The 22,859-nt window shown below is 39.8% G+C and overlaps 2 protein-coding genes and 1 long non-coding RNA gene across 3 annotated transcripts; 1 reads left to right on the plus strand and 2 right to left on the minus strand.

The window, feature by feature from the left end:
• Positions 1-5,737: 5,737 nt before the first annotated feature.
• acd (ACD shelterin complex subunit and telomerase recruitment factor) lies at positions 5,738-8,446 on the minus strand. Its single transcript, XM_020641710.3, has 2 exons — positions 8,380-8,446; positions 5,738-8,116 (listed from the first exon to the last, which is right to left on the minus strand). The coding sequence occupies exon 2, from the start codon at positions 8,057-8,059 to the stop codon at positions 6,215-6,217; it is 1,845 nt and encodes a 614-aa protein (XP_020497366.2). The 5' UTR covers positions 8,060-8,116; positions 8,380-8,446; the 3' UTR covers positions 5,738-6,214.
• A 251-nt stretch (positions 8,447-8,697) lies between these two features.
• Positions 8,698-21,977, plus strand: gan (gigaxonin). Its single transcript, XM_020641722.3, has 13 exons — positions 8,698-9,288; positions 9,860-10,046; positions 10,288-10,402; positions 12,030-12,380; positions 12,600-12,668; positions 12,857-13,008; positions 13,543-13,664; positions 14,021-14,133; positions 15,038-15,187; positions 16,058-16,194; positions 17,736-17,870; positions 19,593-19,702; positions 19,802-21,977. The coding sequence occupies exons 2-13, from the start codon at positions 9,862-9,864 to the stop codon at positions 19,972-19,974; spliced, it is 1,812 nt and encodes a 603-aa protein (XP_020497378.1). The 5' UTR covers positions 8,698-9,288; positions 9,860-9,861; the 3' UTR covers positions 19,975-21,977.
• On the minus strand, positions 13,543-15,079 carry LOC136179682 (uncharacterized). Its single transcript, XR_010666639.1, has 3 exons — positions 14,943-15,079; positions 14,152-14,191; positions 13,543-13,683 (listed from the first exon to the last, which is right to left on the minus strand). It is a non-coding gene; the product is annotated as an uncharacterized lncRNA (long non-coding RNA).
• Positions 21,978-22,859: the final 882 nt, after the last annotated feature.

Consider the following 22,859-nt stretch of genomic DNA (forward strand, 5'->3'; position numbering starts at 1 on the left):
GTGTTCTCAGCCCACCCACATTAATTAAAATTTCATTGCGCTGAAACTCCCTCATGTTCCCCCCGTCGGCCCAGCAGCCAATGAGACGCAGGGTTATTCCCTCATCTGTTTACAGAATTAGTCGCTTGATAAGTCTGCCCACCCAGGTCGAATCAAGCTGTGTTTATTTGGAAAAATTTCCGGGCACCCAATACATAAACGCACTGATGTGCTGTTTGAAATATCACGTCCACCCCTGACGCGGAGGGTTGCTCACACAGAGAGAACAAGCAAACAGTGCGGAGTCTTTCTGGGAGTTGCTGTGGGTTCTCGCAAACGAAAACAAAGTGTATAACAGGGAAAATAACTAAAACAGTTTTTGTCAGACCATTTTCTTCACTCTAGTTACACTTAATGAATACAGAAGTACTTGTTTGGGTCTATAGGAACGGATTTGATCGCAATCATCTCTTCACTTTTATTTAAAGTATCTAAAAGAAAACAGTACATTTGAGATGACTGACAAGGTAGCCTACATAATTGTAATATGCCTCAAAAAGGGAAAGAACTTGTGCAAGTTTAACGTTTCCTCATATGAAAGCTTTATAAGAAAAAGAGCATGAAGTTCATCAAATTAATTCAATTCCTGTCTTTTATTCCATCCTTTAATATTATTTAGTTACATTTATACCCTTTTCGTAAATACTTTAAGCAAAGTGAATGAGGGCTAGAACCAGAATGACTAGATAAATCACCCATCTTCATTATTTATTAATTTAATTCCATTTATAAACTGTATATAATAAAAGTATATTTTAGGGCTGTCCGCATTAACTAGTTAATCGCGATCAATTAGCATTAATGCATTCGTGTTTTTAATCGCGATTACTCCCATGCTATTTTTTGTCCCTTTAGGTGCACCATAGCGATGCCTCCTCAGTGTCTCCCTGGGGCCACAGGATTGAAAAGAACGACACTGCTGCATCTTTAAATGTCTCATTTTACTAAAAAAAAAAAAAAAAAACCGACAGCTCAAATGAGAGTCAAAAGTAATATCCACCTTGATGACATCAAACATTTCACTTTTTATCCATTCCTTTTATCCCACCAGAATCTGAAAGTTGAATAATAATTTATTATAGAAAACTATAGACGAAATATTATCAGAGAAAAGTTAATGAAAACATTTTATAAACAACATTTCCATCTTTCCTATAAAACACTAAATCAAAACAATTTCCTTCTCCTGATTTTTATTATGTCTGTCTGTAATACTCTTCCAAAGATTTCTATTGACTACGATCAAATTCAACCTTATTAAAATAAAATAAATCCTTCAAAGTGAGAAAAAAAACCCTCAACCCACAAAATATAAACTAAGGAAATGACCTGTGTGGTTACATGTTTCTAACTCTGGATTATGTCTGTTCAAAATGAATAAACTCACACAAAAAGGGGTGATAACTAAACATGCATGTTATCCCGATTCCTTCCAACATGTTGTAATATGTAAGCATTATTTATTATATCAGTAATGTCAGCTTTAAAAAACTGAGATAATTATTATTTCAGCCAAGTAACAGTTACCTGCATATAATGTATAATTGAGTAAACAGATTTATTAACCACCTGAATAATCCATGCAAGTCAAGACAAATCAAGTCAGAGTGAACAGATTTCAAATTAGAATATTCACAGACAAAAGTGTAAAAGGAGTTCTTTCATGTTCATGCTTTATCACAGGGCGTTATGATTTGTACTCTAGTCTTTTGATATTTTTTATTCATCAGTTCTGTCAACACTGAAGGATTGTTCCTCAGAATAGAAGACGTGGATGTTGCTGCTTTCACCAGAAGTGAAACCAATGTAAACATTTCTTCAACCTGCATTTCTTCTAAAGAGCAGCAGGCAACTGATTGTATAGAAGTGAAAATGAAAAAATTATCCTTCCTTTTACTTGATTAAATTATCTCAGTAAACAATTTACAAATTAATTTATGATCTCATTTGCTCGTATCAAGCCTTCATCATCACAGCTTGATGTTCATTTCATTGAGTTCCTCTTTAGTAAATGGTAAATAAACTTCTTTGTAGTCTTCTGATTATACTAAGCGCTTTTACACCGCAGGTCACATCTATTCACACCCACATCCACAAACTGATGGCAGAGGATGCTGTGTAAAGTGTCCATCAGAATAATTAGTCCTATTTATACACATTCATGCGCCAGAAGCTATGGAGGATAAGTGTCTTGCCCAAGGTCTAGTGTTGTAGTACTTGAAATCGGTCTTGGTTTCAAGACCGGTCTCGGGACCACTTTTTGAAGGTCTCGGTCTCATCTCGGAATCAAAAGCACTTTTACATGGTCTGTTGGTCAGTTTTGAATCAACAAGGTTATGTTTCTCCGTCATTACTGTGATACGAAGGAAAATGCCACTTTCTACAACAACAAATAACTTCAATTCATTTGTAGTTTTATATTTATCCCCCTGGTTCCAGCGGCAATCTTCCCAATGTTACGGTCTAAATGAGTTACACGCCCCCTGCACACAAGATGATGATCTTTCAGTGATATTTATGGTCTTGGTCTTGTCTCGGTCTCGTCCTGCCTTGGTCTGGGGCTTGACTTGGTCTCGATCCCTGAATGTCTTGGTCTTGTCACAGTATCGGAGCACTCTGGTCTTAGGTATGTCTTGGTCTCGATTAGTGTGGTCTTGACTAGAACACTACCAAGGACACAACCGACATGTGGTTGAAGTAGCTAAGGATCGAACCCCTGACCTTTCTGGTTGAGAGACCGACTCTGCCAACAGAGCCACAGTGAAGAATCAATGATAACACATGGCATGCTTTAGGGTGGGCCTACCTGTGATTGACATGTAGCTACTGCAATAACCTGTCAATCAAGTCTAAGAGGCTTTGCAATGTGTATCCAACATCTCATCCACATATTGTCCCTTTTTCCTCCAAGAGACAGCTAAATGGCTACCTTTGAGGTTTTCTTCTTTTAAATTTACATCTGGATCTTGCTGGAAAATAATCTCGACTTAAATCTTGGGGAAGCCGGATAGTGAACCGGCAAAATAGTAAATGTATTTTCAGTCTTGTAGACATTCCTGGAAGACTTTACCTTTCAATGAATCAAGTTTATTATTAAAGCTATTGACTAAGTTTTCCCTAATGCAACTTGGAAATTGCCTGGCAAACCCATTCCATTCATGATTAACGGTCATTCATTACCAGACTTTGGTTGGTGAGACCAGACTTTGCTTCCCATGTAGGACGTTCTAATTTTCTCCTGAAATAATACATATTTAAATGAATTACTGACCTCTTTCTTGCTTTCTACACATGCTCTCTCACTCTGAAGGAGCCATATCTAACTGACATGGACTCTGCTCATTGAACAGATTATATTTCTGATTGTATCAAAGTTGTACAAAAAGAAACTCATTCTCTCTCTCTCTTTGAGAAGCAGCAGCAGGCGCTCAGGACTGTATTGCCTTACAAGGACAACATGGATAGTGTATTATTTGTAGATGTGAGCATGATGCTTTATATTCTGTATTTTCCTGTTTATAGGTCAAAGGAGGATTATAACAACTTTACAAGTGCGCACAGCTGGCTGCTGATTACATTAGGGCCTTCGGAGCTTTCAGTGGATAAACTCAAAAGTTGCTCTTTTTTTCTCTGTTTCTCTCTCAGCAGACGGTGATTCATTTGCAAATAAAACTAAGTAACATGCACGTTTTTAGACAAGGCCAGAGCAAGTCACTTTTGACATTTTTCAAAGTGCAACTGCTCAAATGTTCTTTCTATCCATTCTGCAGAGAACACTTACAAAGTGCAAATATGCTCATCTACCAGCCAGTTCAACAGACACGTAGGCCTATTGGCTAATAACCACTTTTTAAAGACTTTAAATACAAATGTGTCCAACATTATCACTATTAAGAAATACGTTATACTGCAATATCCAGTGTTTATGAAGCAAAGGGGAAAAAGTAGATTATTTCAGATCCACTGGTAGATTTAGCAAACAGTAGGCCTACCAACCAGAAAATCTGAGCAAAAATCAAAATAAATGTTTTTTCCTTTCTCCCACCTCAATAATACCTTCAGGTAAAACATGAACTGACAGGCAGTGGGCTCATCCATACCTCCCCAAACTGTCAAATGTCAATATTAGATCTCACAGCTCTGTTTATGTCTTTGTATGCTCTACTTTAAATATGTTAAAAGATTTAACTTGTGGATATTCAGTGTGTTCCTTCAGTGTGTTCCACTAAAGACTCACTCAAGACATGTTTCAAGGGTTGAATATACTTCACTTTTTTTCTCCATACATTGTTCAAGCAAATACAGACTTTGAACTGACACATACATTACACTGCACATATTGTACTTAGTGTAAATACATGAATAAAGACAAACCTTGGACGCAGCATTATTAACAGAAAAGTCAGTGTTGCAGGATGATGTGACTGTTTTTCTCTACATCTTCATAGGGGGGCCGTGAGATCTACATCTATCAATAATACAAAGAATGTATTCTTAACTGTTTAAATGCATTTGATTTCTATTTCCAGCTTTGGATATGATGTTTTGTCTCGCAAAGTGTTTCTGCCCTCAGCCTCTTTGGCTAAAGCACTTTAGTCTTTTTCAGGTTTGTTTAAGAAGTTTCTCTAAGTTTTGAACATGCCATAATATTCCATTTCATAATCGAGCAGCTTCCAGAAGCAGCAGTGGCTTACAGCTTCTATGTAGCAGTTTCTTAATGTTCAGACAGTTCATTGATCCCTATAGTGAAAACAGCATTCATTTTTATTTATGAGATTGTTTGGCATTAATCAATCTTCTTTTAACAATTACTATTTCAACATATAAACAAATGTATTGAGAAAATAAAGGTGTAACCCACGGTAACTATTAAACTTGTATAAATGTTCTGGTTTTTAAAAGCAGCGTGTTTATTCGTTCAAAATGTGTGGGGATATGACTGGATTAGTTTCATTACATCATATAAGTAATGTAAATCAGAGCGGCTTTTTCCTCTTTAATTACACTTCAGTACTTCTCAGTTTTTCAAATGAACTGGTCACGAGTTTTCATCTTCATCCCATGTTTCACCTTATGTTTCAATGTGGTGTCTAATGACACCTGCTGGCCACACAGAGGAATGCTTTACTTCGACAGGTGACACTGCTGAGTTCAAACACTCCCATGTGATCAAATAAAGTAACATATGTGAGGAATTTTGTTTAAATTCACTTTTTCATTCATCATCAACTTCATACTATAAATAATTGTAATCCATTTAAAATCCCCTGAAAAGTAAATTTTTCATTTCAGTTTCATAACTTTGAATGCTGAAGTCTTCTCACTTAAAAAAAAAAAAAGTTGTAGCAATGTCTTCCTTGGTCTCATCTCAACTCCTGCGATCACACGTTTAACATCATCTTTCCTTAAAGAGAAGCCCCGAGAACATTTACTGTAGTTCCGGGGACCATTGGTCGAAAAAGGGCTTTAGTGATTTGATTTTTTCCTCTTTCTAATTTTCATTCTTAGCTACTTACTTTTTTTTGTGTGTTTTGTTTTTCTTTCTGTTAGTTGGTTTCCTGTTTTAGTCTGCTTGTAAAACTGTACTGTACCACAGCTCCCCCCTTGTTTGTATGCGCTTGTTTCTCTCTCTTTAGCCAACCCTAACTCACATTTTTTACAATTACAGTCAACAGACGAGGTCAGCAATACAACAAAACATGAACAAAATATTAGAACGTTTATTTCAACTGGAATAGTGAACAACCTTTTACAGTGAACATGTAACATTTTTTTGTTTTTTACAAACTTCATACTTAAAATCTTCTAATAAAAACCAGTACAAAACAAACACAATATTAGCAGCTCTGGGACACAGAAGGGGATTTTTCCCCTGGGTCCTATTTTTGGCACATGTTGGGGTCTCAATGACTAATAAGGCAAACAAAATGTTTGAATAGCTCCCAAAAATGATGTTACAGTTATAAAAAAACATGTTTCAAGGGTCGACAGCTGAAGCAACCCCCTGAAACCATTTAATTACGTTTTGTATGCATTGGTCATTTCGACCCCAAATATGAAAAATAGGGCCCAATTTTAAAAGCACCATTGTGTTGAGTAATGTGTCATCCATCGAGCTGAAAACAGCAGCTGCAGAAACGACAGACCAGCTGAACTTTCTAACAACATTTTGAAACTAAAGTGGAGTGACCTCAGTCCTGTCAGACGATGTTTGATTTGAGGTTGCTGACGTGTCGTGTGGATTCTCCGTCTGTCTTGCAGTAACAAGATACTTTGCCGCCCAGTTGAGCAACCAATCTGATATTTTAAATCTACTGAAGTCCTGTAGATTCTTTCCAGATACTTGGTACGAGTAAGCGAACAGCTTGCCATCTCTGTGAACAGCGGAAGTCTTCCTCGATGCCGTTTGGACCTGTGGGTGACTGCTGTCCTCTTCAGGCCCGGAGCCATTCATAGAGTCAAAGAGCCAAGATGGAGGACTCCCACTGATCTGAAATTCCCCCTCCTCCTCCTCCTCCTCCTCCTCCTCCTCCTCCTCCTCCTGGACTGAGGTTTGTGCTTCTTCTGAGTCCTCACTTCTCTTTCTCTTCGCCTTTCTACACTTTCTCTCTACAGTCTCCACCATCTCCTCTTCAAAAATCTGGCTTTCTTGCTCTAAAGATGAAAGATTGGGTTTTGACACACCAATGCAGGGTTCGTCTGTGGCAGGAAACAGGTTTGCCGGTCTGGTAAAGGGTTCTGGTGGACTGACAGATGTTGGAGCAGGAGTACTGACAGTGTCAGGGGGATCAGTTGAGCTTGGAGGCTTCTGGTACGGCAGGAGCTCACTGCCCTCTCCTTTGCTGCTCTGCTCTGATGTCTGCTGGGATTCCTTTGTGCTTCGGACCGGAAGTTGCGTGCTTGTTAAAATGGGGACATGTGGGTGGGGTTCTGGTTCTGGGGACGCATCAGTTGAAGAGGAGGTTTCACCTGGTGGAGAAAACATGTCCCAAGGGTTGGCTAAAGGTCTGATTTCACTTTCATTCAACCTTGTGATCACATCCTCATCCAGCTCTTTGTCCTCCACATGAAGTAGCGAGTTCTCTCTTGCCTCACAACTTACTTGTACAAATGCCGGATCTTCTATTCGCCAATCTGCTTCATCAGCAGAAGGCCCTGCTGTCTCGCGGACTCGTGGTAAATCTGTTGATCCGTCGTCCAATGCAGCAGAAAGCCTACTTGCAACATCCAGAGGTGTTTGCAGCTGTTGAGCCCCTTCCTCAGGGATGAGAAGACAATTCATGGGAACAGTGAAACACTTCTCGTTCTTGTATCTGACCCTGTCAACGTCCCAGCTTGTAGCAGAGTTTGAGTCTGGGCAGGTCAGTGATGAGGTAGAAGTTGAGGTGGAGGGCTGTGGGTTCGCTGGATAGCTTGCTGTCAGTAGCTTCTCCTTGACCTCCTCCAGCACAGACTGCAGACAGTCGTGCTGCCACTCCCCCAGCAGCTCAGTCAGGTCAAACCCGCACTGGCTTTGGGATTCCTGTCCCTCCTGACCCAGAAGAGTCCTCCACGTCTCACAGACCTTCTGTCTGACTGAGGGCAGGGTTGTGCTACAAGGGGTGTTTTTTTTGACTGGACCCGCTGCAGTTGTAGCCAGCTCTCCTACTGACAAGAAGAATCTGCATTTTGTCTGCTCGGGGGCCATGTGAAACTGCAACGTGTACTTCTGAATGCACACTGTGTGGTTGAGCAGGCTGGTGAAACACTCCCGCTCCTCCTGATCCTGAAGGTGCTCCCAAGCGGATGTGGTGAGGATGGCCGGGATCATGAGCACTCCGTCAGACAGGAACAGCAGCCCTGTTGGACCTTCAGAGCCCTGAGCCTGGGACAGAGACATCTGACCCACCCCGATGACATGAACCTTCAACCGACCACTGCTGCTGCTGCTGCTGCTGCTGCTGCTTCCATCCTGACAGCCATAGCTCAGGATCAGACTCTCTATCCATGGAGAAAGTTTATTCCGGGTAGATCGTGACATGTTTGTAGTTTTAAACGGAAGCTGAGTGGTTCCTCTATCGCAACATCACAGCGAGAGCTAGAATAAGTAAACACAAGTTATCAACTATTTGAACCCTGATCAAAACTATTTTTATTGTCTTAACATGACTCTTTAAATAATCTCGTAGCTAAACGCAAAACTTGCTTGACCGACTCTACGATTGATAATCTATGCTACGATCACATTTATCCATATTAACAGTCTATGGATTTACCTCACATTTTATTTTACAGCTGTTATTTTTCCCCTTTTAACAACATAATCTTAGCGTAGCTCGAAAAAGTAACCATGTACATTACCTTTAATCCCGAGAAGAAATAACTAAATATAAATCTGAAGTTATGGCGCTGACAGTTTTTTTTTCAAGTGAGAGAGGAAAAGGAAATGACGGAAGACGAATTCCCTTCAAATATAAAGCTCCACTATTATAATCTTTGATTTTCTTTCGAAGAAAATAATATGCATACGAATAAATAACTGAGGTTGAAAACATTATTAAATGATTCATTAATTTACGTTGACATATAACTAAAACAAAAAAATATATATATATTTTATTTTCTCCCACAGGAAATACTATTTTGGTTTTATGCGTGAACTGTGCTCGAGCACGTTATGCCAGCAGGTTGGGTGGGGATACCGTTCCGCTTCGTTTTAAATCTCACTTCTGTACAATTTATCGCTATCGGGGACATAAAAAACGGAGTTTGACTTAGTTTTTCAGACAACCTACAAACATTTTGTTCATAAACATTTGTTGTTATTCGTTGCGTTAGTTATTTGTCAACGATTCTCTTTGTACACAAAGTGCACCAAAAGTATTGGAACACACCTTCCGTGCACACCTTCCGCCTAGCCTATGATGCGTTTAGGGGCTGCATGATTTCTACAATACAAAACGAATAAATAAACTTGTTCTCAACCATTAAACAGTTAAGCTATTCAAGTAGCTGTTTATTATAAGCGTGCTGATTCGAGTAGCTTTCTTGTATAAAAATACCTGTCAACAGTAATCGATAGTTACCTCAAGAAATAACGTGTCATCACTGAAGTGGGTATTTACCACATTATCTTTTACCGTGAACACACTTCTTCACGTCCACTTACAACATTCTCTCATGGAGTGATTCATGTTGTTCTGGAAGGTAAATGGTTCAGCCTGCAGCCGGTGCTCTAAAGAAAACAAGTGCGCAAATCGTCATCTATAGGTAAGTAACTAATAAAGTGTCAACTTAAACATTTGACATGTAAAACATGACGTAACAAGTAATAACCATTGCAAACACGCAGTGCAGAGCTGACGCCTACTACATTAGTAGCTTCTACCTTTACCCAATTGCGTGTCATTAAGCTTAATAAACTAGACCAATGTGAGCTAATAAAACAACGACACTGCATAATTGTAAATAAAGACAAAGCTAGTGACAATGTTAGTCGTCGTTATGAAAAGTACCGCAGTAGTCGACGGTTGAATTGCTATTAGCCTTAGGCTTTAGCCTTTCAATGTTCTTCATAAGCTTCTCCAAACTTCATGTTGAAACTTGTCAGTAGAAGAATTTTAAGACAAATCGTCGTTCCCACCATATTCTGAAGACAGGTGATATAAGAAGAAGTTACTTAACATGGTTTGAATATTGTAAACACAAGTCATTGCTTGCTGACAGTAACGCATGTGAATGAGTGGCTAAGTTATTTTCGACATATATATCAACATAAGTGTTGTCTTCTTTTTTTTGGAAGGATAACCTCCTTTTTTAATTTGTTTGAAATCAAATGTAGACATGCCTCTGTCAGGATCAAGTGACCCTGGCTCGAGGGTTTCAGACCCACAACATTCCCAGAAACTCCTCAGGGTCCTTCGAGTCTTCTGGCAAGAGCAAAGTTTCCACGATGCAGTGCTGGTGGTGGATGGAGAGGAGCTTCCGGTCCAGAAGAACATCCTGGCTGCTGCTAGCCCTTACATCAGGTCAGAACCATAGACTGTAAATATGGTCAGAACATGTGTCTGTGTATCTATAAGCTCTGATCATTCAGCACAGTCATAGAATACCTGCTAGAATACCACCCAAAATGACCACGCATTTGATATTGTTTGTTGATGTTTTCTGTCCATTTTCACATCCGATGCGGTCCTGCATTATATTAGAAAATACTTCAGGTTTCTAGTTTAAATCTTTATATTCACTTGTTGATTGATTTTATGCTAGGACCAAACTCAACTACAATCCTCCAAAGGAAGACGGGTCTACATACAGAATTGAGCTGCAGGGGGTCTCCATGTCTATAATGAAACAGATTTTGGACTACATCTTCAGTGGTGAAGTAAGTAAAGAAACTTTCATGGTGGATTAAAAAAATAAACTGAGCTCTATATTTTACATATGCTGTGGTCAAAAGACTAAAAGGTACAAAACATTTTGGAATGGCCCCAGTAGATGACTCTGTCACCTTCAGGATGAATGTGCTCATCAAAGTGCTCCCTTACAATGCTTTGGGTTTTGCCACTTTAAAGAGTCTGACATAGAAGAAAAGATCCTGTCAGAGATAGACCTTTCTGTTCAGCAAAGATCCTTTCCATAACCAGAGGCACCTGTTTAACCCTTTCTCTTCTAAGCCATCTGGCTTCAGTGACAATAAAAAGGTATTTTTACCCGACAGAACATGGGACTTTCTAATCTACCACTGAATTATTGGTCGGTGTTTTACATCTGTTTTCTGAGGGAAAGCTCTGATCCAACACAACAAGGGTAACACAACAAACTAACTTGGCGGGAGTAGACCATAAACTCCAGTGTTCTGTTGTTTTCCTTCTGTGGACTCAGGTGGCGTCGGTTCAAAGGAGAGAGAGATTTCAAAAATGTGTTTATGGTTTAAATAAAATGATTCTTCCATTAAAAAAAGAATGATTTGTGTCTCCATAGGTATCTTCTTTAATATTGCCTCACCCTTACAATAACAGTGTGATAGTGCCTGTGTCCGCTCACTTTCAGTCTGATTGTCACAAATTTCTTAAAGATAAATTGTAGACACAAAGGTCGTTAAGGCACTTTGAAGGGATCTACTGGAACAATCCCCAAAAGTACTTAGTTAGTCATTAAGTCTTACTAAATATTTAAGAGCACAACATTCAAAATAAAATAATTCCTCTTCAAAGGGATTGGTTTTTTTTTATTGGGTTGTATGAGGAACTCATCCGGGTAAAAAAAAATGTTCTTTTAACTTTGAAAAGTCCTATGTATTAAAATATTGAGTGTAATTTTACACTCTATTCTGATTATTTAAAACGCTTCACTTTAATGCAAGACAGCTCTTTTCTATTGAAATACTTTTCTAATTACTCTCAGTACAGTACTACAGTATTGTTGTATTTTTCAGTGGTTTGGGTCAGACAGTGCTGTGGCCCGTCCACACTGAAATTTGACTTCACATTTTTTCAAGATGGTCACCCATTAAGATGTCACAGTTTGTGCTTGCTTGTGGTTTTTTTTCAGACATTTCAAACAAAGAGTGTCTAAATTGTCTTAAAAGCACAGATGTTTTCAACAAACACTGGACTAGCTCTGCTGAGACTATCCATGCACAACACTGAGACGACTCCACATCTAATTATACAAAACTCACACCAAATATTCCCACTAAACTCTTTCTAAAGATCATGACTGTACACAACCATCATGGACACCAGTGCTTGATAAATACATGAATGAAACAACTCCCCTGAAGTTTCCCCAGTCCGTCTCTGTGATGGCAGATCTAATCAGTAAAAGTTGTTCCTCTGTGTTATCTGGTTTATAAAAGTTGCATCTTGTCTGGACTCTTAATGGCACTTTGCTGTTTCCTTAATATTGTATTTTCTTTTCTTTCTTTTGTAAATCTGTAAAGAACTAGTAATTGTTTCATGGATTTGAAAATGGAATGAATCATGTGTTTGTCTGTCCTTTACACTCAGATCACTTTAAGCGAAGAAACCATCCAGGACATGGTTCAGGCGTCCGACCTGCTCCTCATGACGGACCTCAAGGCCCTGTGCTGCCAGTTCTTAGAGAGCTGCATCACAGCAGAGAACTGCATCGGCATCCGCCTCTTCTCTCTGCACTACTGCCTCTACCACGTCCACTACGCCGCCACTGAGTTCCTGCAGACACATTTTGGTGACGTAGCGCATACCGAGGAGTTCAGGGAGCTGTCCCATGACCGGCTCTGTGAGGTGCTGGCTATGGAGAAGCTGAACGTGGGCAACGAGAAGCATGTGCTGGAGGCTGTTGTGAGATGGTTGGCTCATGACCCCGAGGATCGCAAGGTGGGGTGATGCTCGGTTTAGGTTCAGTGTGGAGATGAGTAGTAGCTTTCATGAAAAAGAGGCAAAGAAAAAGGTCAATTTGTTGGATTAAATTCCATTTTAACAGTAAATCAGGACAAGTCCCTCACATACGGAGTCATAATTTGTGCTTTGTATTCCGCAAGCTTTCATTCTTTTCCAAACAACACTAAATTAATTTTGTACGATCTGTGTTTGCAGGTCCACATGAAGGAAGTGATGTCTGCAGTGTGGCTGCAGGGCCTCGACCTGAGCTACCTGAGAGAGCAGGTAGAGGAACTATAAAAAGCTCTATAGATTCAAATGTTAGTGTTATAGTCGTAGTAGCAGCGCATGAGACACAATTTAATCTCGTCAATGTCCAGTCTACAAAAAAAGTCCTTCCTGTCTTTGAGGCAAAAACTCTTCTGGCTGTCCCAGGAGCTAACCACATTGTGTGTTGCATGGTATCCCATCAGGCCATGGGGGAGCCGCTGATGAGGGAGGTGATCAGAGATTACTGTCAGTCTGTGCTGAGTGATGGGCCGCTGCAGGGAGAGGCTATGCTCACTGCCTTCAAACCCAGAGGTTACTCAGAGTGTATCGTTATCGCCGGAGGAGAGGATCGCAAGTAAGTCACTGTTTTTATATTCTATTTGGAATAGATCTTTGTATTCATCATCATTATTTCTTTTCTTTTAAGATTTATTTTTGGGCTTTTTTTTTATTTTATTGGACAGTCGATAGAGTTGCAAATCAGGGAGAGAGAGTAGGGAATGACATGTGGGAAAAGAGCCTCAGGTGGGATTCGAACCTGGGCCACTCGCTTGGGGGACCATAGCCTTCATACATCAGGCGCCCGTACTAACCACTGCGACCACCAGCGCCCCCATCATCATTGTTTCTGTTGTATCATCAGGGGAGAGCTCTAATGTACAAACATAACCGACAGTCTACTGAGGTTTTGTGGTTAACCCTGAGGAGTGTCAATGTCAAGAACATCTTCGGTATGAAAACATTTCAAAAAGTTAAAGACATCAAGTACAAGCACTTCCAATACGGATCAGAAAAAGTATAAGTCATTGAAATGTGTCTGCAAATATTTGCCTACATGACACACTTGGCTCATATCTTCCTTGTCGTCTGTTTTTTTTTTTGTCTGCAGGACCAGGAAGCCCATTGCTCTGACACGCTGCATGTGTCCGCTCTACGACACCAACAGACAGGCCTGGATCGAGCTGCAGCCAATGAGCGTCGCACGCGTCAGCCACGGGGTGGTTGCTGCTGGTCAGTGCTGGGCTTAGGCCTGAAAAATGATGAAGCACATCTTTAATGCATGAATCTTGTAGTTGGACATCAGGGGCAACTCTTGTTATTTTTTAACCTGGGTTCTGTTTTTACACGTTATACGACTATATGATTTAAAGCTGTGAAAAGTTTTGAAATTGTTTCTTTAAATGCTTTAACTGATGGCAGCAAAAAGTCAGATAGTAATTCAGACCCCAAATTATGTAAGTTATTTGTCCTGGTTTAAAAAGACAAGTATTTCCCCTTCAGAGTATTTCTGTAAAGCAGAACTGTAAAGATGACTGTTCCAGGAATATGTTTGTCTTTAATAACATTTAGTTTCATCTTTTTTTTAGAGGGTTTTCTGTTCGTGATAGGCGGAACAGATGAACACAACACAGTGCTGGAGAGTGGAGAGAAATATGACCCTGATTCCAACACCTGGAGCCCGATAAACACCATGCTGCAGGTAAACATGCTCTCTTACACTTTACTCAGCTTTCAATGCCTCCCTCGGTCCAGTCTTCCTGTATAATGAACAAGAAAACAATCAGTCGATCATATGAAGAACGTTTCTGACGCCATGAAGCAAAACATGGTCTTTTTGATTATTTCCCTTCATGGCCACCAGGTGTCAGCAGCGCTACATTACGGGTTCATTTTGTTGGCTGTTCAGACCAAACAGAAACCTCCAGTTTAGAAATTAAACCTAATGCAAAAGTGAAAAAAAGCTGCAGTTCCTCCAGTATCCACTTAAAGCTGGCTCTAAAAACTAAGAATCCCTATAATGCCCATGTTAACAACATGTTAAAACGCCCAATGTTACAGCAAAATTTAACCCATTAAATGCCTGGCACAAAAACAGCTTTGGTATTAATAGCTAATTTCTCTGTTGGTTAAAAACTCTACAGGGGACTATAACTGTATGATTTGTTATGACAGTCATAAGGATAAAAGTTATGCATACATTTGCACAAGTTAGTTGACTGACAGGTGGGTGTATGGTAGCTGTTTACCAGGAGTCTAAAGGCCCAACCCCACCACAACCTTTTTGTCTGTTACTAGATTGACTAAAAGTTAGGTGGAGTCAGCATTTCCATGTGGTGAGAGCCACTGACGGGTTTCTTTTCTGCATATCATTCCTAACACTCTCTACCCCCAGGTTTTTACCTTTTTTTACCAGGTTCTCTAGTTTTTCAGTGTAAAAGCTTCTGAACCTCGTTATAGAGCTTGTGCTTGATGACCTGTGCTCATAGTGTGATTGAATCTATCACACACCTGAAAGGAGCATTCGAGCACGGAGGGCTGATGTGTATTCAGTCGTGTGTGGCACACTGCTTTGGTTTGATCATCATTTGTTCCGCCCTTCGTAGGCTCGCCATAGCTTCGGTGTGGTCGAGCTGGACGGTCTTATCTACGTCCTCGGAGGAGAGAATGAAGAATCAGAGCTGATCACCGTAGAAGTGTTTGACCCTCACTTCAATACCTGGAGAATGACCACTAGTATGACCATGATCCGCAAGGTAACCACACTCGAACAAATAATACACTCACAAAACAATCAAAACAGAACCATGCAGTTACTGAGTGAGACATGTTATTGTCTTGGCACAGTTATACGCTTATTGTAAATTCATTTCTGTTAAAATTTAATGAAAGTCTGCAGCATTTGTAATATTCTTTGATATCATGAACTCTCTGTGAAGTTGACATTCCCGAGAAGTATCTCAAGCAGTGTCTGTGGGTTGCACACGACTTCTACCAGACTCTTCATGACATAATCGTCAAGATTTAAAATTCTCAATATCAAACATGTTATAAATCAGGGACGATTCATAACAGGGATGTTAAAAATGGATCTTCATACCGCTCACACTACAAGATAATCTGGGAAGATAATCGGCTGGGTCGGGAAGAAGCCCGCTCAAATCGGCCCAATTATCTTGTAGTCTGATCTTCAGACCTTCATGTTACCATTTCATTTTCTGTTTTTTCATTGCATGTCTAAAGCCCCTTGTCTAAGATTTAATTTAAAAAATGTTAAAGGCCCCTAACATAAAAATGGACAGTTTCTGTCTTCTTATTTTGTTGTTGCCACACACCATCATCTTTTGTCTGTATAGAGTAAAATGCACCTAACAATTAAACTACAGCAGCTATGTAGAGCGCGTCCTGGGCCATCAGAACTCGTGTGTGTATTCCTTGCCTGTTCATATGTAGCAAGATCAACTACGGAGTGAAAAAAAACTGATAAATAAAGTACTGTATGTCTTTTTCTTCTTCTTAACCTGTCTCCAATAATCAGACAGTACTTTTGATAATTCATTTTTCAAACTGAACCGCCCCCCTTTAAATGCTGTGAGGTGTAAAGTCGTGTCTATCTTCTATGTCAGGTTGGCTGCTACGCCTCTATGAATAAGAAGATCTATGCCATCGGTGGGGGATCCTACGGGAAGCTGTTTGACTCTGTTGAAGCCTTTGATCCCAAAACGCAGCACTGGACCGGCCTCTGTCCTCTGAAAGAGAGAAGGTAAACACAACATGTCTGATTATTGACGACCAGGACAAAAGAACGAGAAGTCACTATGTTTTCATGATCTGTCTTCTCCATTGACGATATCTTAGTCACATAATAAACACATTCTTTTCATACCAAACCTCTAACCTCAAACGCCTGTAAAACTTCACCTTGTTCTGGTTCGTATTTCTAACATTAAGTGAAACCATCTTCCATGGTGATGCTCGTTGTCAGTTTAGTTTCAGTTTGATCTCATGCACTCACCCCCACACTGACACCCAAGATGTTGCTCAAAACAAAGTGGTTGAACTAAGGATGTTGAGTCATATATTGCACATTTGTTAGTCATAGCTGAAGTGAACGAATATTTAACAATCAGCCTTCACTTTGTATAGATCTTCTGTTCTGTATCAGGGATCCCAGACCACTTGAATAAACTGGTTGATAGTGAACATAAATATAGCACCAAGATATTTTTTTTATGTAAAGATATTATCATTTACTTTACTTAAGAGGAATAAAAAAATCTCCCATTGGTTTTGTGGACAGCCATTTTCCAAGCCTGGTGTACGGTGTTTATTTATCTTTTTTTTCTTACCACTGTAACTTTTGCTGCTTTGCTAAAATGCTCATTATGGATATGCCGGATCTTTGTAATATAGCAATAAGTAAGGTCTTTTTACCTGCTCTTTTGTAATGTTAACAGACAATGAGTAAGGTCTTTTTACCTGCTCTTTTGTAATGTTAACAGACAATGAGTAAGGTCTTTTTACCTGCTCTTTTGTAATGTTAACAGACAATGAGTAAGGTCTTTTACCTGCTCTTTTGTAATGTTAACAGACAATGAGTAAGGTCTTTTACCTGCTTTTTGTAAAGTGTCTTGAGATAACACTTGTTATGAGTTGACGCTTTACAAATAAAAATTGAATTGAATTGAATTAATCTGGAGGAGAAGACAGCTATGCTAGGTGCTAGGACTTTATCTTAGCTGGAAAAACTCCTGATATTTCCAGGAGCAGCTGTATGTGAACGCTAACAGCCACGTTATTCACTCGGACTTCACCCGGGGTTTCTTCTGCCAGACCCCTAGTATTTTTTTTCTTAAGCAAGTCCAAGTGGGCAATTCTCCTCGAGCCATTAGGAGACGGTGGTGACGTTTATATACGGGGACTGCAGTCATTACATATGTAATGATGCACACGGCCGCTAAGATCTCCCTCTGCACGTCATTAAAAACGGCTGCATTATGTTTTCTCTCGTCAGTATGTTGTTCTCCGCTGTGAGTAACATATGTTAACAGCCAGGTCAGGAGAATGTCTGGAGCATTCCTCCTGAAATCATCCAGATATTTTCATAAGTGTATATGTGAAATGAATATCATGCAGTATTGAAGAAGACTTGTGAATGATCAAATCATTAGGAACATGTTTACAGAACAGAAGTAAGAATTAAAGAAGTAGGCTACATTTACACTAAAGACTTGTGTAGAGTCAGGCCTCTTTGCAGCCAGTGTAATCATCTGGTGACGTCTTTGTTACTTTCTTTATTTTCAGGTTTGGTTCGGTGGCGTGTGGCGTTAGCCAGGAGCTCTATGTGTTCGGTGGCGTACGAAGCCAAGAGAACGACAACCCCGAGCAAAGACAGATGACGACCTGCAAGTCTGAGTTCTACCATGACGAGATGAGGAGGTCAGTGTGAAAAGACTGCTTCTGAAGGATTTCTTAATGAACTATTTTAAAGTATTGTCAGGTTCTATGAATATGTAAATCAGTTCTTACCAGAGTTTACTTTTGGAATTAAACGAACTCAAGGAAATGTTCTGTAAGATCTTGACTTTTAAATCTAAATAAGTGCTACACAAGTGTGGTCTGAAAGCATGACTTAGAGGAAGGAGACAGCTTCAGAATGCTTATTCTGTGAAATACATTGTTTTGTTTTGGAATGGATAACATTGTTAATACTGGCTCACACTGCAGGAGTTTTAAAATCCTCCCTGATTTTGGATTCGGGTAGCATCACACACTTCAGGAGAATCCTAACAGATATTCTTCTCCATATTCTCAAACATGCTGACACTACAAGATGTGACAATCTTGGAAAACATTTTCTTCCTTTGATTTGGTGGAAACACAAAAACGTCACAAACAAGGTGTTCCATAGGAAGAATATGGGTTGTAATCAAATACCTGAACATGTGGTTTGCTTGATATAAACAGAATTCTGTGCTACATGTTTATGCTAGCAGCAGGTTTTATGTTTCATGTTGTCAAATCATCCAACCCAAAAGGAAAACCTGGATCAGCTAACCTTCAGATTTGACAAAGATGTCCACTTAGGGCACTCAGGGATGAACTGATTCAAACATAATAAAGAGTACGGTCTTGATAACTGCTCTTTTTGTAAAGTGTCTGAGATTACATTTGTTCTGAGTTGGCGCTGTACAAATAAAGACGGGTTGATATCTGAGGAATACCTGGAGGGAATATCTTCAGTTTGTCCACGTCCAACAAAACTCTCTGATGAAGAGATTAGATTCTGATTGTCAAACGTTAAGGAAGTGATTCCCAAAGTTGAGCCTGCACCCTCTAGATAGGACCTGAAGTTAAAAACAGGTCTTCAAAAACAATGCACACCATTTTGTACTGCAAGCAAAGCATGGCATGTTTATTGAGAGGACATCCAGGTAAACTTAAGACTGACAATGAATCTCCAGCAGACATTATATTTCCTTGTCTTTGTTTTAGTTGTTGTGAGTGACGAGTCATACTTCACCCTCGGATTCACCCGTACAATGGCTGCTAATAAAGAGAGCCACACTCCTTCCTTTAGCCACATAACTGTGTGTGTGAGAGAGGTTAACCTGCAGCCGATCAATCAACACGAAACACAGATCAGAGCTGGACATTGAAAATGAACGAAGGCTGACAATCTCACTGCTGAACCTGACTTAAGAAGATCTGTAGCACAAAACAAGCCTGCACGAGTCACTGAAATGATTAGAAATAAAAACCTTAAAGAAGATCTTGATTATTTTTTTAGATAGTTGTTCACCTTCAGAAAGTCTGTTTTAAAGCATTGACTGTTACATCTTAAAAACTGTGAACTTTAATGTTGCTGCATCACTTCTAATTACTTCCTCTGTAAAAGCCGCTTGTTAGTTTTTCCAGTTTTTTGGACTGACAGAATTGTTAGTTCATATATTGATATATGTTTATGTGCTGATGTGTATATTGAGGGTTTGGGGGCTTAAAATAAATGTGAACTGAAACTTGATAAATTAATGGAGGGAGGCGTACAAACTCTAGGCACTTACTCTAGTTTGACATGGAAAAATCAAGAAACGTTGTTGTTGTTTGTATGTTTGATTTTTTTTCTGATTCCCATATCTGTTGTGGCTGTAATGTGTACAGGTGGATGTTCCTGGACGACCAGAGCCTGTGTGTTCAAACCAGTTCATCCTTTGTATACGGTGCTGTGCCCATTGGAGCCAGCGTCTATGTGGTGGGAGATCTCGACACGGGTCAGTAAAAAAAAAAAAAAAACAGCAAAAATGGACAAGTTATCTTTTGGAATCACAAGTGTTATAAATGTGTAATGTTGGTGTGTCCTGCTTGTTCAGGAACGAGCTTCGACTACATCCGGGAGTTTCGGCGCAGCAGCGGGACATGGCATCGCACTAAACCCATGTTACCCTCTGACATCTCCAAAACAGCCTGCGCAGCCCTGCGCCTCGCCAACTGTCGCCTGTTCCGCCTTCAGCTGAAGCAGGGCATATTCAGGATCAGAATATGACGTGAACGACAGGCGGTGGCTCGGTATCACTCTGCACTCCACCTTTGCACACTGAAACGGTCTGCCAGCTGCAGGATTGGGTTGAGGGATTTGAAGAACACTAGTATGTTTTACTTTTTTTAGACTTAAAGATGGGGAACTGTCTGTTCAGGTTTAAGAATGAAGACGGGGCAGCAGTTCATCCAAACATGTTTTTAAACATCGAAGGTTTTATGGGATTTTTTTTTAATGCAATTTCTTATTTTTTAAGACATTTTTATTTTTTGTCTTTTACTTTAATGGATGCTCATTTCTTCTGTTTACGGGTGATCTTTTGCCTTATGAGGGATTTAACACTGAAACCTACTAATTAATCACAGGAGGGATCATGATTCATACTGCTGTGTTGCAATCTGCTTTAAGTTCTGCTGTATTTAGTTTTGAGATGGTGGTTTTTTTCCTTGTTATAACTTGTAGCCCACATGATCACACTGGAGGGGAGGTTCAAGTGGAGGAAATGTTTCTGCTATGTTAACAGACAGTTCTGTGGGAGGTGAGACCTTTGTGTTAGTCCCTTCAAATCAAAGAGCAAGGGTATGTTTTTTTTCCATTATTTATACATGTGAAGAAACCGTCTGCACGAGGCAAAATACTATCCTGCCTTTATTTACTGCTACAATTCTAGGTATAGACCAGAATGCAATGCAACAACAATGAAGGCAGAAAGCCTCGGCACACTTCAAAGTAACTCTGATCAAAGAGGATCACTGCCTCTAATACTGTGTGAGAAAACTGCGTCACAATCTCAGTCTGCCGATAAAGAACAGATCTTGAGAGGAGTCGGATTGTGCAATGAATTGTTACAACTTGCAACGTCTGTGTCTATAAGAAGCTACAGCCAAAGCATAGGAACTTGTTTTAATTTGGAGCTTTATTCTGAAAGGGACAAAGTTGTGTCAGCTGCCTTATTCTGCATCACTTTAGGTTGTGTTCTGTTTGGTAGGTTTGTAGAAGAAGTTGCGTTGTGAAAATTTGGTTTTCAGATTGTCAATAATGACATTTCTTCATGTATTCCTACAGCAGCTGTAGGAATTCTGTCTTTTGTTAAATTGGAGGGGGCTTAATGTAAGGCCTGATGTTTTTATGAAGCCATAGAGTGTGCAGTGGGAGAGCTGGAGTGCAATCATCTCCCTTAAACTTAAGAGACTACCCTGAATTCTCCTGCGGGAGTCCAGCTCTTTTAACCTCTTCCCTGACATTAGCCTCAACGTTGTAGCTGTAACTCTGAAGAGGAAGACCCCCTTATCTAAATGAAAAGAAATTGAACCCAAAACTGTTTTCTAGTTGCTACTTAGCAAAGTGTGTGTGTGTGTGTGTGTGTGTTACTTAAAGCTTCTGTGAGGAGTTTAAATGAATATTGACGTCTATAGGAGCTACAAAAGCAAACAACACCAACAGTATAAAGATAAACTTGTTCTATGTAGTTATTTTTCATGTCTGAAACTGCTGCCACACAGTAGGTGTCAGACGAAGTGATAAACTGCAGAAACATCCTTTGTTTACGGTTTCCGTGGCAACAATTCCCAATGAGGGAAATGTTTGACTGTTAGAAAGAAGGCATAAAAACTGTAATTACACGTGTGCAGGGGGAAAAAACGAGCAAAGGCCTAAGAGGTACCACTGGGATTACCAAAACTGAACACAAACGTTCCTCACAGGAGCTTTAACTTTACCAAGAGTGTAGACCCAGAGGATGAGCACACTGTGTAACTATTTATCATGTAATTACGAAGACTCGTCTGGTTTTGTCTTTGCTCTCATTTGGCTGCCTGATGTTGTTTCACCACATTTTTTCTCACATGTCAATGTGGTTGTTGACAGAATCACACGAGATTGTCACATGAAACGTCTCATCTGCTGTCATGTTTATTCTTCCTGTAAAAACCCTGCTAAGCTATGCAACAAAATAACCATAAATACGTGTAGAAAACCAGTTACTGAAATAAAGAAACTATAAAATTATAGATACATCAAAGTCATGATTATGTCCCAGAATGTTTTGCATCATGTGAATGTTTGCACCGTCGAGCACAAGCGCTTTGTCTGATTGTCACTTTTTTGTCATCGGCCGAGCTGTGTGGGCTCTGCCTGGTCAGAAATAGACGTCTGTGTGAGTGTAACTCTTGAATTGCAGGATGTGTTGCTGCCTCTGTGACCTCTGACCTGGCTTTCCAGTCAGAACACTTTTGGCATCCTGACCCCGTTTGTTCTGTGTGAGTTACAGCTGCTGCTGTCTGTCCTCAGCCCAGGGCGGTGAATACACAGCAGACACCATCATTCTCTCTCTCTCTCTCATGTTATCACGTCACACATTAGAACACTAACAAAGATCAACCCTAGGTGTGGTAAAGGACTATTAAAGATGTCTTGAAATTGTTAAAATGTGTGTTCATCTTAAAAGGAAATAAATCATGCAACACCTAAACGTACTTGTATAATCATCCTGTCATTCTGATGCTGTAGAAATATATTCAATGTAGTAGGAAAACTGCTGCATTAGCAGTTGGTATCAGTGTAGTGTATCCCGTCTATAATGACTATGTAAGTAAGCAGGTTTTGGTTATGTAAACACACAGTTTTGTATCGTAATCTGAGCAAACAAAGCAACTTAATCTTGTTCTTCAGTTTGAGTGTTAAGTGAAACCTTTAAACTCCTTGATTTAACAATAAACATTCAATGTTCAGTTGCACAATTCCTAGTCTGCATCCGTTTCCCCGTCTCACATCACTTCATCAGTAGTTCAAACATCACTGACTTAATGTTGCACTTTGATCAACTTTTTTTTAAAGGTCTCAAAAATTATTCCAAACACTTAAACATGTTGTTCAAACACTAATATGTGTCC

The sequence above is a fragment of the Labrus bergylta genome, chromosome 7, assembly GCF_963930695.1.
Source record: "Labrus bergylta chromosome 7, fLabBer1.1, whole genome shotgun sequence".
Classification (NCBI taxonomy): Eukaryota; Metazoa; Chordata; class Actinopteri; order Labriformes; family Labridae; genus Labrus; species Labrus bergylta.